The 14,661-nt window shown below is 39.1% G+C and overlaps 1 protein-coding gene across 8 annotated transcripts in view; it reads left to right on the plus strand.

The window, feature by feature from the left end:
• The window catches only part of GNG2 (G protein subunit gamma 2), a 137,200-nt gene extending 123,479 nt beyond the window's left edge, over positions 1–13,721 (plus strand). For 7 of the 8 annotated variants that reach the window (XM_059890193.1, XM_059890194.1, XM_059890195.1 and 4 more), the window contains one exon: positions 10,479–13,721. In XM_059890193.1, the coding sequence (XP_059746176.1) occupies positions 10,479–10,607 (129 nt within the window). In that variant the 3' untranslated portion in view covers positions 10,608–13,721. 8 annotated transcript variants of the gene reach the window in all.
• Positions 13,722–14,661: the final 940 nt, after the last annotated feature.

Raw genomic sequence — 14,661 nt, forward strand, 5'->3', positions numbered from 1 at the left:
TCAAGTACAATGCCAAGAATTTTGTTTTCCCCTGAACCATTTGAGAAGAGTTGTCAACAGGTGCCTGTTACCTCTGGATACTTTAACATTTCCTATAAGTAAAAACATGCTTTTACATATTCATAATATAATCATTATGTACAATTAACATTTATACATTTATTTATACATCACCACCTTCTACTCCTCAGACCCCATTGAAGTATTTCAGATAATCCCAATAATGTCCCTTTTAGCAAAAGAACCCAGTTCCGAATCATGGGTGGTAGTTAGCTGTCCTGTCAGGCACAGATGTCCCTGACTCTTAGGACATTGACAGTTATAAAGATTATACAGATTTATAGAGTGTCACTCAATTTTGGTTTGCCTGGTGTTTCTTTATGATTTAATTAAAGTAATAGAAATTTGACATTAATATCAGGGAACTGGGGGGATATCCATCTCACTGCTCCCTTCTGTCAGTGATACATGATTTCAAATTGTCACTTACTGGTGGTATTAACTTTAATTACTTGATTAAGATGATGTCTTCCAAATTTCTCCATATAAAGATATTTTTTCTTTGTAGTGTACCCTGCTGTACTTTTTATTTTCTTATAAAACAGACTATCATCTAACATCCTCCATAGCTATTTATTATGTTTTATTTTCTGTTCTCTCCATCATTCTACTCAAGCATTACATAAGCAATTTGATTATGCTGTACATTGGGGTAGTTTGATTCATGGTTCTTTGCTTGGGTACTGAGTTACTTGAAACTGTGGATTTATAGTTTTTATCAAATTTGGACATTTTCAGTGATTATGCCTTCAATTATTTTTTCTTTCCTTTCTTCCACACACTATATTTCTCCTCTCCTTCACAGACTCCAGTTGTATGATTATTAGGCTCCTGACGTTGTCTCCAGCTCAGTGGTCTCTGTCTGTTTTCAGTCTATTTCCTCACTGTGCTTCACTTTGGACAGTTCCTGTTATTGTCTTCAAGTTCATTATTAATCTTTTCTTCTGCAATGTCTAATTGGTGCTAATTCCATCCAGTGTGCTTTTTATCACTAAAAAATTGATTTGGGCCTTTTTAATATCTTCCACCTAGATAGCATATTAAAAAACAGAGACATTACTTTGCCAAAAAAGGTCTGTCTAGTCAAAGCTATGGTTTGTCCAGTGGTCATGTATGGATGTGAGAGTTGGACTGTGAAGAAGGCTGAGCACTGAAGAATTGATGCTTTTGAACTGTGGTGTTGGAGAAGACTCTTGAGAGTCCCTTGGACTGCAAGGAGATCCAACAAGTCCATCCTAAAGGAGATCAGTCCTGGGATTTCTTTGGAGGGACTGATGTTGAAGCTGAAACTCCAGTACTTTGGCCACCTCATGCAAAGAGTTGATTCATTGGAAAAGACTCTGATGCTGGGAGGGATTGGGGGCAGGAGGAGAAGGGAACGACAAAGGATGAGATGACTGGATGGCATCACCGACTCGATGGACATGAGTTTTAAGTGAACTCCAGGAGTTGGTGATGGACAGGGAGGCCTGGCGTGCTGCAGTTCATGGGGTTGCAAAGAATCAGACACGACTAAGTGACTGAACTGAACTGAACTGATGTCTCTTTTAATCATATTTTGCTTTCCTCTATTTCCTTGGTCATGTAGACAATATTTACAATAGCTATTTTAACAGCATCCTTATCTATTTATTTTATCATTTATGTCAATTCTGCATCTTTTTCTCCTCATTTTTGGATTAATTAATTTGTATTAATTTTTTCCTCATTATGGAATATGTTTTTCTCCTACTTATTTGTATGCCTGGATTTTTTTATTATATTCCACAATTTGTGAATTTTTGTGTGTGTGTGTGTGGCATACTGGAAGTTTTTGTAGTCTTTAAATATTTGGAGGTTTTGTTCTGTGGTCCAGTTAAATAACTCAGAAACATTTTGATCTGTTCTTTTGAACTTTGATAGGTGACTAACCGCCTCAGCCGTTAGTCAAGGCCTACTTGGCACCACTACTGAAGATACCCTTCCTACTGAAGATACCCTTCCTAAAACTCATCAGTCCCCTACGTGTATGAGATCTTTCTACTCTGTCCAGTAGAGACAGAAACTACTCCAGCTGTGTGTGATCACCGGGGACTACTTCACTTGATCCTTTCTGAAATTCATTTCGTAGTCTCAAGCAGTTTTCTCCCACATATGTGCTGATCAGTATTCAGCCAAAGACTCAAAAGGAATCCTCTGGAGGCCTCCAGAGTGCGTGCTTGCTCTCTTTCTCTCTCTCTCTCTCTCTCCAGTGTGTGTGTTTGTGTGTGTGTGTGTGTGTGTGTGTAGGTTTTTCTTCTCTGTCACTCCCTCATCAACTCAAAGAGGTTTCTGAAATCTGTTTGGGTAGCCCCTCCCTGTGCTGTGGCCTAGAAATCTTTTCAAGCAGTAAGCTGGGACATGGGGCTTATCTTGCCTCCCTTCTCTCAGGGATAACTGTCCTCTGTTGCCTACTGTCTAATGTTTTAAAAAAATTTGTTCATTTTTTTTTCCAGTTTTTAAGTTAAAGCAGGAGGGTTTAATTAGTCCCTGTTCCTCCATCATAGTCAAAATTGGAAGTCTAGAATACTACATTAGTTCTGCAAGGACGGGAATTTTTATTTTGTTCCGTAATTATTTCAACCTTCCAGAACTGTGACTAGCATGTTAGGTACTCAGTAAATATTATTTGAATGGAGTATTTGTTGATTAAGATTATATTTGAGAACTTTTTCAGCAGTTATTTGAGTCTTTCCTATGTGCTGGCACTGATGACATAGTGGTGAATAAAATAGATATGATTCCCACTTTCAGAAAGCCAAATGCCTGAAGGGAAATGTCAATCATCAAATAAACAAGCGAGAGTTGTAATTATAAATCGTGATAAGTATTTTTCCATGAAGGAAAAGAGTGGGGAGACAGAATAGGTGAGGAAAGTGATGACCTCATCGTTACTGGATAAGATAATCAGTCAAGACTCTGCAAAGAGGCAATATTTCAACTGACTTCTAAAGAGAGAGGAGGAGCCAGCCTGGTGAGGAGATGGGGAGAAGAGTGTTCCAGGGACTTGTATGTGTGAAGCTTCGAGGCAGAAAAGAACTTGGAGCTTTCACAAAATTAGAGGAGACTGGTATGGGAGAGGAAAATGCTACCACGTGAAATTGGAGAGATGGCAAAAGTAGGCAGGACCCACAGGCTGTTTTTGTGATGTCTTGGCTTTCTACAAAGTACAATGAGAAGCTCTTGAAAGTTTTAAATAGGGAGTGATATGAGCCAATTTATATTTAAAACTATTTTTCTAGCTGCAGTATGGAGAATACTACTCCTGGCACAGTTGTAAAAGAGAAGTTATATACAGCTGAGATTCTTAAAATTTTTTGTGCCCCTAAACTTGTTTGGCTGACTGCTGAAGCATATGGTCTCCTTCTCAGAATGTTTTTAAATTACAAAGGAAATGAATTATATTAAAATATAGTTCGTCAGAATATTTTTAGGAAAACTTTTGTGATACAGTTAAACATATATACTTCTTTATTAACTGATTTGGTAGGATATAAGAGTGGCTAAGGACTTACAAAATGAAAGAACATAAAATGTTGGTATATCTATACTAACTAATATGATGGAAAATGTCTGATTTTTATTGATGACTAAATCACAGAAACTGTTAATGCTACTTGTATTGTCTACATCTATAATGGAAAGAAACGTTAGATTTCCATTTGAGATTGGTGGAAATAACAATGTCATTTTTTTTTATCTTTGAACTTCACAGACCACACCCTGAATTCAGTTCATCAAGCCCGTCTTAGTCCGTTTGAGCTACTATAAAAGAATGCCATACACTAGGTGGCTTATGACGGAGAAGGCGATAACACCCCACTCCAGTACTCTTGCCTGGAAAATCCCATGGACGGAGGAGCCTGGTAGGCTGCAGTCCATGGGGTCGCTAAGAGTCGGACATGACTGAGCGACTTCACTTTCACTTTTCACTTTCCTGCACTGGAGAAGGCAATGGCAACCCACTCCAGTACTCTTGCCTGGAAAATCCCATGGACGGAGGAGCCTGGTAGGCTGCAGTCCATGGGGTCGCTAAGAGTTGGACACGACTGAGCGACTTCATTTTCACTTTTCACTTTCATGCATTGGAGAAGGAAATGGCAACCCACTCTAATGTTCTTGCCTGGAGAATCCCAGGGACGGTGGAGCCTGGTGGGCTGCCATCTATGGGGTCACACAGAGTCGGACACGACTGAAGTGACTTAGCAGCAGCAGCAGGTGGCTTATGAACAACAGAAATTTATTCCTCATAGTTCTGGAGGCTAGAAGTCCAAGATCAAGGTACCATAGATGTGACATCTAGTAAGAGGCTGTTTCCTGGTTCATAGAAGACTGTCTTCTCTCTATGACCTCACATGGGTAAAGGGGCAAGGGAGTTCTCTGGGGTCTCTTTTTATAAGAGAGGGCTAATTCCATTCATGAGGGCTCTACTCTCATGACCTAAAAATGAAAATGAAAGTCATTCAGTCATGTCAGACTCTTTGCAACCCCATGGACTGTAGCCTGCCAGGCTCTTCTGTCCATGGAATTCTCCAGGCTACAGTATTGAAATGGATAGCCTATCCCTTCTCCAGGGAATCTTCTCAACCCAGGAATTGAAAGTGAACTGGGGTCTCCTGCATTGCGGGTGGATTCTTTACCAGCTGAGCTACCAGGGAAGCCCCTCATGACCTAATCACCCGCCAAAGGCCCCAACTCCAAACACCATGACATTGGAGATTATATTTCAACATAAATTAGGAGTGTGGGGAGGAGACACAAGCATTCAGTCTATAAAAGATCCCTTGGAAATTTTTAGTTAAGAGATTGTTTTAGTAACTGTAAAAAAGAAGATGGAGGCTTGGACTAAGGCATTTTCAGAAGAGGTGACAATAAGGGGACAAATCTGAGATGTTTTTATGGGAGCATCCCTATACAGTGTGCGTGTACTCAATGGCTTTGGTAGGAGAGCTGGATTTGGCATGAACACAAGTCACATCTTTCCTCAGGGTGTTCTGGCAGCTGTCACCTTGGTAGGAGGGTAGGGTTGGAGGTGAAGAGGATAAGGGCGAGGGGGAAGCCAGGGCTTCCCACCTGCTCAGTGGCTGTTACTGCCCTAATGGGGGTGCAGGCAGGTTCCAAGTTGCTGGAGCAGAAGCTCTGAGGGTCAGGTCCAAGCGGGCTCTATTCCCTTGAAGTGTGAACTGTCCCCTATCCCAGCATCAGCACCCTTGGGAGCAGTGCTGGAGCAAGAGGGGCCCATTTGGGCTCTCGACATCTGTCAGGGTACAAGCTACTGTGGTCTAGCCTCAGAGTTCAAGGCTGCTTCTGATGCACTGCCTCTGAGAGTGCCAGTAATGGCTGCCCCCGCCCTGCTCACACAGCGCTTCTGGTCAGAACCACCTCTGTGTCTTAGAGCAGAGTTCTCTCTGTCATGCAGCCCTCACTCCAGCGTAGAGCTATGACATGAATTAAACAGGACTGGAACATTCACTCAGCTCAAGCTGGGGTGCTCTGGGGCAGTCATGGGAAACCAACCAGCCACCAGTGCAATTTCAATCAGCCCTCTCCACTCTGCTTCAGGAGAAAGTGAGTGCGTACATGCATTCCTCCCAAGTAGACAGAGTCTGGGCTTCCCACAGCCCTCATGTTAGTCCTCCCAGTCATCCAATCAGTCAAGGGAGCTTGTCTTCACTGGGCCAGACCTCAGGACTCGTGCCTGTAATATGTAGCTTGAACCATTTATTCCCCAGGGAGGATCTCTACTCCGGTAATCTCCCTTTTCTTCTGAGTCCCCTGCCTGAGCCACAGGTCCTGACCTGATTGCTTCTCTTCCCTTCCTACCCGATTCTGTGTAGATCCTTCTTTCAGCCTTGGTTGTATAGGAGACTTTGCCAGTTTCCAGTTAGTTTTCAGTGCCACATGTAGATGTATTTTTGATGTGTTTGTGGTGGGAGATAAGTTCCAGGTCCACCTACTCTGCATCTTGATCATCTCTAAAATGTAAGATATTTTAGTAGGAACAATCAACAGAACAGAAAAGAGAGAGGTTACCTAAAGTTATTGGGGAAATCTTCATGGAAGAACTAGACCTAGGAACGTGAAATGTGAAAGAATCTCTATGAGAAATGTTAGCAGGGATGGTTAGAAAGCCAGAAGATTTGCCAGGCAGGCTATTGCTGTAACTCATTGAAAGGTAAGGATAAAGGATAATACTAAGAATTAGAAAGAAAGAGCATTCCTAAAAATTAAGTCAAGAACACTAAGACTCATGACTGTGGTACTCACGAGCTGTGAGAACTAGGGCAAACACCTAATGAAACCTCAGCTTCACATATTAAAAGTGAGGATAATAATAATAGCTTGTGACCTATAGTGTTGTTTTAAGGATTAAATAAAATACTGTGTGTAAAGTAACATGTATCAAGGGCAGATAAATATTAGCCATTATTCTAATTACTGCTAGGATTCTGACATTGTATTGGACCGTCACCCACAGGAGATTGCAATCTAGTTGAGGAAACATGATAAAACACATATTATATTTTCAGAAGGAAATTGTTCAGAATCAAGTGTTCAAATACAAGATCTGAGCAACTCTAAGCTATTAACACATTATTAACCAGAGACATATTAATTTCATCTCTTGTTATCCAAATGTTATAGACCAGAGAAGTTTCAGTCTTCCCTTACATAACAAATCACCAGCCACAGGCATTAGCGTCTGCAAAAATTCCTCTCTCAATAATATGTTAAATTTTGCCCAGTATAGTGCTTTCTGTACCATTAAAAGACTGAAAACTCCTGCTGCACATTTGTGTGTGAGCATTGCAAACGAGTAGGGACACTGCTGTATCTCTTGTTAACAAGGAAGTTTTAGACATTACTATTGTCTAGTCTCTGCTGCTTGCATAATAATGACTATGCCTCAAACAATTAAAAAACGAAAACAATAAAAGTAATTGAGATTCTAAAAGTCTGTTCTTTGCTTTCATTTAGAGGAGCTAAGACAAGAACAGGCTGTTTCCTTTCATTCTGTCATAATAGCATTTCAAAAAGATGCACAAAGAATTTCAATTGACCTTTGGAACTAGCCCTGCATTTGAGTAGTTTGTATGTAGAAGGCTGTTGGAGTTGTTTGTATATAGATGGCTGTGGCTTAATGGCTAAACGTTAATGTTCAAATTCTTTTTCTGAAGCATACTTTGCTATATGACACTGAACCACTCCTGCGATTTTTACTCTATAAAAGGAGGATAACAGATCAGTAGAGAAAACTTAATGTCTGTAACAAAATAGAAACACAATAAAAATACTTTAATAATCAATGTAATGCCTATTAAACAGTGAGGATTTAAGCCAAAACTTATAACAAAAGACAAAGAAATTTATTATATAATGATATATAGGTCAATTTACTAAAAGGATACAACAATTATAAATATATACACATCCAAAATCAGAGTGCCTAAATACATTAAGCACATATTAACAGAACTAAACAGAGAAACAGATAATACAATCATAGTTGGAAACTTTACTACCTTACTTTCAACAATGGGAAGATCATCCAGACAGAAAATCAATAAGGAAATGTTGAACTTGAACTCTACTTGGTCTACTTTAGACCAAGTGAACCTAAAACACATATAGGACGTTGCATCCAACAGCTTCAGAACATACATTCTTCTTAAGTGCACACAGAACATTCTCTTGGATAGGTCAAATGACAGATCATAAAACAAGTCTTGGCAAATTTAAGAAGGCTGAAATCATACCAAGACTCTTTTCCAATCACAACTGTTTGAAACTAAAAATCAGTAACAGGAATAAAACTGGAAAGTTCACCAATATGCAGAAATTTTAAAACACACTTGTAAACAACCAGCCAGTGGATCAAAGGAGAAATGAAAAGTTAAAAGGTACCCTGAAACAAATTTAAAAAAAAAAAGGAAACACAACATATCAAAACACATGGGATGCAGCAAAAACAGTTCTAAGAGGGAAGTTTATAGTGATAAACACCTGTGTTAAGAAAAACATTTTAAAAGGTATCAAATAAACAACCTAACTTTATACCTCAAGTAACTAGGAACCAATTTCAAGCACAAAGTTCATGAAAGGAAGCAAAAACAAAGATCAAAGCAGAAATAAATGAAATAAAGACCAGAAGGACAAAAGTCAGCAAAGCTAAGCGCTATTTTTTGGAAAAGTTAAACAAAATTAACAAACCTTTAGCTAGACTAAGGAAAAAAAAAAAAAAAAACGCAAAGAAGTAAAACTGGAAATGAAAGAGGAGACATTATAACTGATATCACAGAAATCCAAAGGATCATAAGAGACTACTATGAATCATTAAATGCAACAAATTGGATAATCTAAAAGACATGGATAAGTTTCTAGAAACATGTAACTTACCAAGACTGAATCTTTGAAAAAGAAATAGAAAATCTGAACAGACCAATTACCAGTAAGGAGATTGAATCAGTAATCGAAAATTCTCACCAAAGAAAATCTCAAGACCAGACGACTTTCCTGGTAAATTCTACCCAACATTTAAAAAAATTAATGCCAATTCTTCTAAAACTCTTCCAAAAAACTGAAGAGGAGAGAACACTTCCAAATTAATTTTACAAGGTCAGCATTACCCTGATATGAAAGCCACGTAAGGACACTATAAGAAAACTGTAAGCTTATCTCCCTGATGAATATGAATGCTAAAATTCTCAACGAAAATATTAGCAAACCAAACTCAACAGCACATTATGTGCTACATCACATTAATAGAATGAAAAATAAAAATCACATGAGCATCTCATTAGATACGAGAGAAAATTTAACAAAATACAACATCCTTTCATGTTAATAATTATCAATAAATTGGGTATAGAAGGAATGCACTTCAACATAATAAAGTCCATATATATCAAGCCCACAGATGACATCATACTCAATGTTAAAAGATTAAAAGTTTTTCTGGTAAGATCAGAAGCAAGACAAGGTTACCCACTCTCATGATTGTATTTAGCGTAGTACTGGAGGTCCTAGCCAGAATAACCAGGAAGGAAAAAATAAATAAAAGGTATTGAAACCAAAACCAAAAAAGTAAAATTGTCTCTGTTTGCAGATGATGATCTTACGTAGAGAAATCCTAATAATGTCACCCCCTCAAAAAAGAAAAAAAACCTGTTAGAACTAATATATGAACTCAGTAGCAGATTAAAAAAATCAACATACAAAAATCAGTTGTGTTTAAGACTTTGATGGCAAACTATGCATTAGTTCTTGAAGTCTCTGCCCCAAAGTGACTCATATCACTTCTGCTTATGTCTCATTGAGCAAGTCTGATGCCTTTGTTGGGTATGTATAAGCCACATGTAGCAGGGGCAATGAATCTTTTCAGAAATAATCCTGTCTCCCCACTCTTAGGACTATCTTCCAGTAGTCACTTTGAGTTGCTGTTGTGGTAGTACACTGATGTAGGGAAATGTTTGTATTGATTTCTAGAGCAAGTGTATTATGTCTTGTAAGAGACTGACTCTTGACTTTATGGTTTTTGACCTCTAGATGGCATTCTCTGGGTAGATCATCATCCACCTAGGCCCAAGATGCAGTTACAAATGACTTGTAATTTATTTCCTCATATTAAATTCCCCTTCAATAGTGAAAATTTGCCACTGTCAAAGCTCATCAAAGGAAGGTACTCCAGAAGACATTCAACAAGGAGCTACAGAAATGTGAGAAATGACAGCATCACTGAGATCACTGACCCGCCTCCCAGTGGAATTCCTTAAAGCATGTGATACTTGGTTGAAGTAACACATATAATATGTGTAATACATTACATATAATATTATCATATATATAAAGTTGTGTGAGTACATGTATAATACCTCTCACGTGTTTGTTAAAAAGAAATCAACATGGCTTTAGGCATCCCTAGCTCAATTTTTGAAGCAGAGAGACACAACTACAGAATGATAATAATGGATAGCCTGTGTGAAAAGCTTATGGTGTTCTAGGCACTAAATGATGTGTGTGGTTTACCTCCTAAGCCCTTGCAGCCAGGGCTGGGACTGGGATGAGGGAAGCAAGCAACCTGCCTGGGGCACAGAATTTAAGGAGATGCCTGGACAAATACAAGGTTGATGCTTGCTTGACCCTGACCATGAATGCCTCCTTCAGTGCCTCACTCACCTCACTCTAATCCCAGACCTGCTTGTAGCAGCCCTGTGAGGTCAAGATCATCAACTCCCTTCTTCACAGATGAGGAAACAGTGGCTTTTGAGGATGAGTATCTTGCTTCACTTGAACCCAGGCAGCGTGGACACCCAAGTCTGAGCCTTGACTCACTGAGCCTGCATCAGCGCCTTCATCGACGCCTCATCTAAAGTTTTGGTTGTTTTTGTCGTCTTTTCCAGGTGTCCAAGGCAGCTGCAGATTTGATGGCCTACTGTGAAGCGCATGCCAAGGAAGATCCCCTCCTGACACCTGTTCCGGCTTCAGAAAACCCATTTAGGGAGAAGAAGTTTTTCTGTGCTATCCTTTAAGTCTTCAGGAGGAACCTGAGGAGCCTCGGGGCTCCAGGGACACTGATGTAGAGTTTTTAGCAAAGTGGGCGCCTTTCTAGTCCACAGCATTTAAAGAGAGGGAGGAGAACCATCCTGGAGTCTCCAGGCTTATGCATGTTTAAAGAACTGGTCCCCTTTATGAGTATGAAAGCTGATCCACACCCCAAGTTAAGAGATCTGATGTCTGGAGAACTGCCTAGAGGAGGGGAATATGTAAAGATAAAATTGATGTCATTTCTTTCCTGCTATCCCTCCCCAAACCTTATGTTTCTGCTTCATATTTAAAAAAAATAAAAATTAAAACAGACAGCTGTCCTGAGCTCAGATATGTATGACCTTCTTGGAATGAATATTGCCTTTAGAATACCCTTTGACAAGCTGAGTCGCCCAGTGTAGCCATGGTTTGGTTCAATGACGTTGATGTTTCGTCTTTGTTTCTTTTCTTTTTCCCTTTTCCCCCACCCTTCCTTCCACCCCTCTCCATTAGAGTAGTGAAGAGATAGGCTGGATTTGTCTGTAAGACTGAACTCGAAGGATGAGCACCCAAAGGGTTGAGAGAGGTGTTCCCCGTGGTTTATCCTCATGGTAATAACAACAACAAATGCCGGTTGTCTGTGTTCTTTGATCACTATTCCTAACATTTGTACATGATAGCTTTGATTCTGCAAGTAAAAGTAAATCATGTGTTGTGACTGGTGCTTTCATATATTTGTGACAGTTTTTGAGTAATACTGCATGAAAATGTCCCCATGTTACATCCATTCAGAAGTTTTGTTGTTTTACTATAAAGTTTGGAAAAAGAATAAAAGAGAAATAAAGCTAGGGAGGACAAGACTCAGTATCTTGAAAACTGAGATGACTTCAGAGCCTTAGCCACGCCTAAAATACCTCCTAGTTAACAGAGGCGTCAGTGCTTCTTCAACGTATTTTCCAGAATCCAAAGCATTTTGATTTGAACCAGGATCCAGGGCAGCACACGTAGCAGCAAGCATCAGAAGCACAGATTCACCTTGAGTTGGGAAGTGCTGTGGTCACAGAGTCAGAGCAAATTCCCTTTTTCCCTGAGTCGCCAAAATTCTAGAGTGAAGAAGGCTTTCTGTGCTCTTCTTAACAAGAAAAAACATGGCCCTCATTTGTTCAAGTATCAAGAGGAATAACCCTTTACTCCAAATCAAATCCACTCTCAGAATCCAGCTGTTCACATGCCAGCAAGGAAGGGTCAGGTGCCACCCCAAGCAGCTCCACCAGAAGCAGTTCTGGCTCTTTTTTCCACTGAGATAGCCTTTGTTTTTCACCTAAATTCTCAATAGAGTCTTTTCTTTGTGTTTGTTCTCCTGTTTGTTGGTTAGAGTCTCTCTGCCTTTGTTTACAACTTCCTTGCAGCTCTAGCCTTCTCTTCCCAAGAGATGTGTTGAAAGTGATTTTTTTCTTTGTGGCTCCAGTCCACCAGTAATGGGAAACTTGGAAGTCTTTCTCACTTTTTTCAGTGTTGTTTCTAGGCAGATGAGGGCTCTCTTACAACTCTTTTTTTATTTTGAAATTCCAAAAGACGATTTCTGAATTAATTTTATTCTCTTTCCATTCTCTTCCTCCCATTAAAAAAAAATAAAGGAGGGCAAGGAAGGAAGAAAATAAAAATCTGCCCAGGGATGGATTTTGAAAGAAACTTGATAAACACTTTGCTTAGCTTCTTGTATGGGGATGAGGGTAAAACAATAAATACATTCAATTAAAACTCATATCTGGGGGGGGGGGGGCAGGGAGACTATTAAGACATTGTGAAATTCATGAATGCACTCCTGTAACCAAATACTTCTGTTCAGACTTTTGGATTTTGTTACAGTCAGTGGGATTCTGATGAAGATTTAGTGGGGGAAAAACCCTGGCAGAGTGTTAAACTATAGTATTGTACCATTGGCTTACTAATACTGTGGAATCAACTAAAACCCAACCATATTTTTAAAATAAGCCAAAACATGAATTGAATATGTGTTCACATAAAAACAAGTGTGAATAAAGCACTCTTTGGTGGTGATTAAAGCATCATTGTAAGACCCTGATATTTTTTATAATCCACACCATTTATTTTTCTCAGAAGGAGTCTCTATATTTTCATGTAAAGCTAGATCTTTGGAGCAGTTAAAATGGAATTAAAACTCATAGGAATACAGCTCTGTTAATTAAAAGTTAAGGCAGTGTCAAACTGCATGTGACCTTGTTTATTAAGGAAGAAAGAAGGCAGAAAATACACAGGTATTCTGAAATTAAGTTTAAGAAAAATGTTTGGCTCATTCATAATTTCATGTCCTATAAAAGGGAATTATAATCCCAGAGTTTTTATATGAGTTTTAACTTATTGGTATTTTTACTTGTTAATGGGGAAATAATCTTTTGATTACTTATGCCTCTAATGAGTTTTAATTCTTTTAGAAATTTAACAATCATTTTCACCAGCATAATTTTATCTTAAGGGGTGACTAATAGGAAAGCTTAGCTTAATTAGTCAAGGCCCTAATTTATGTATATATTGGGTAGTAATGAAAAATCTGCCATGAAATTCATTAAACAGTAATAATAACCCTCTACTTAGAATGCAGACTCTATTAAGGAAAAAACCAATCTTGTATCATCCTCAGTATTAAATCTTTCTTCTTTTTTTCTTTCAATTTTAAACCAAGTGCTATTTAAGTCAGAGCTTGTGAGTAAGTACTTTGAACTGAGGCTAACTTTGCTCATAATATTTGAAAGAGATTGCTTACCAAGGAAAAATTTAAAACCATTTCTCTGTATACTTATCACAAAAAGAATTTTGAGAAATCAAGCAGGCTATCTTATGGGATTTTTTTGTACTTTTTTTTTTTTAATATTTGCTTCTAGCTGCTCCTGGCAATGGTGAATTATTATACATATACATTAATGTTTTCCCAGCCCTAGAACTGTTCACATTTTTTCCTATATAAGATCTATGGAGTATATCTTTCAAAGAGAGAGAAATACAGAAATGTTAAAGCAGAAAAACCTGAATGTGATGTGTACACTTTCACCCCCTCATAGACAATGTATTTGTTTTAATAAATGGAATTTTCAGATTCATTTCCATATGCAGTTGATTTTATTGTGAAAGCCTGTGGACCACCTCACACAGCGATTCTATGGTTAATTTGGGAAGGATGATAACACATAACAAGGTGGATGAGGAAATAGAAACCCATGGATTTTCTTTAGGGTTTGTTAATAAAGGCACCCAAGGAGGCAAAAACTCACATGAGGCTCTTGAAAAGCCTTTCTCCCAGGGAATAGTGCCTGGGGACAGAGAAAAGATACAGGGAAGAGTCCAGACTGGCAGGCTGGACTATGAAGACAGATGAGCTGCATTGACACTTGAACATCCTATGGGTATGTCACACAGGGATTTTTCCTTTACAAAAAAAATAATAATAATTGAATAGAGAACGTGCTGTTCTCCGTAAGCTGCTCATGGTTTAAAAGAATCAGTAGAGAAGATAAATGCTCAGGACTCTAGATTCATGGCTCCTTGGAGATATTCTCAATCAAGAAAGCCTTCTGTATGTCCCCCAAATTATGCCAGTGAGTAATAGGCCCTGTGAGTAAGAAGCAGGGGCTTCCGTGGTGGCGCAGAGGGTAAAGAATCTGCCTGCAATGCAGGAGACCCGGGTTCAATCCCTGGGTCAGGAATATCCCCTGGAATAGGGAATGGCAACCCACTCCAGTATTCTTGCCTGGAGAAGGAGATGCTGGACCTCAGGAAGTGTGCCTGCAACAAAAGCATCTTTGAACCTCTGATGAAGGGGCCACCTGGAGTTTGTGCATTTGTTTACTTCATCACTGTTTCTCAGACTGTGGTCTCTGGATCCCCTGCTTCAGAATCACTTGGAAAGCCTATGGCTAGTTCAGAATTGCTGGCAATGGCACTTAAGACCGTGCACGGTTGCATGCTACAGTCTGAGGACCACTGATTTAAGTACTCACGACAGCTGGCTTTTCATCATGCCTCACGAAAGGCACACACTCA

The sequence above is a fragment of the Bos taurus genome, chromosome 10, assembly GCF_002263795.3.
Source record: "Bos taurus isolate L1 Dominette 01449 registration number 42190680 breed Hereford chromosome 10, ARS-UCD2.0, whole genome shotgun sequence".
Taxonomy (NCBI): Eukaryota; Metazoa; Chordata; class Mammalia; order Artiodactyla; family Bovidae; genus Bos; species Bos taurus.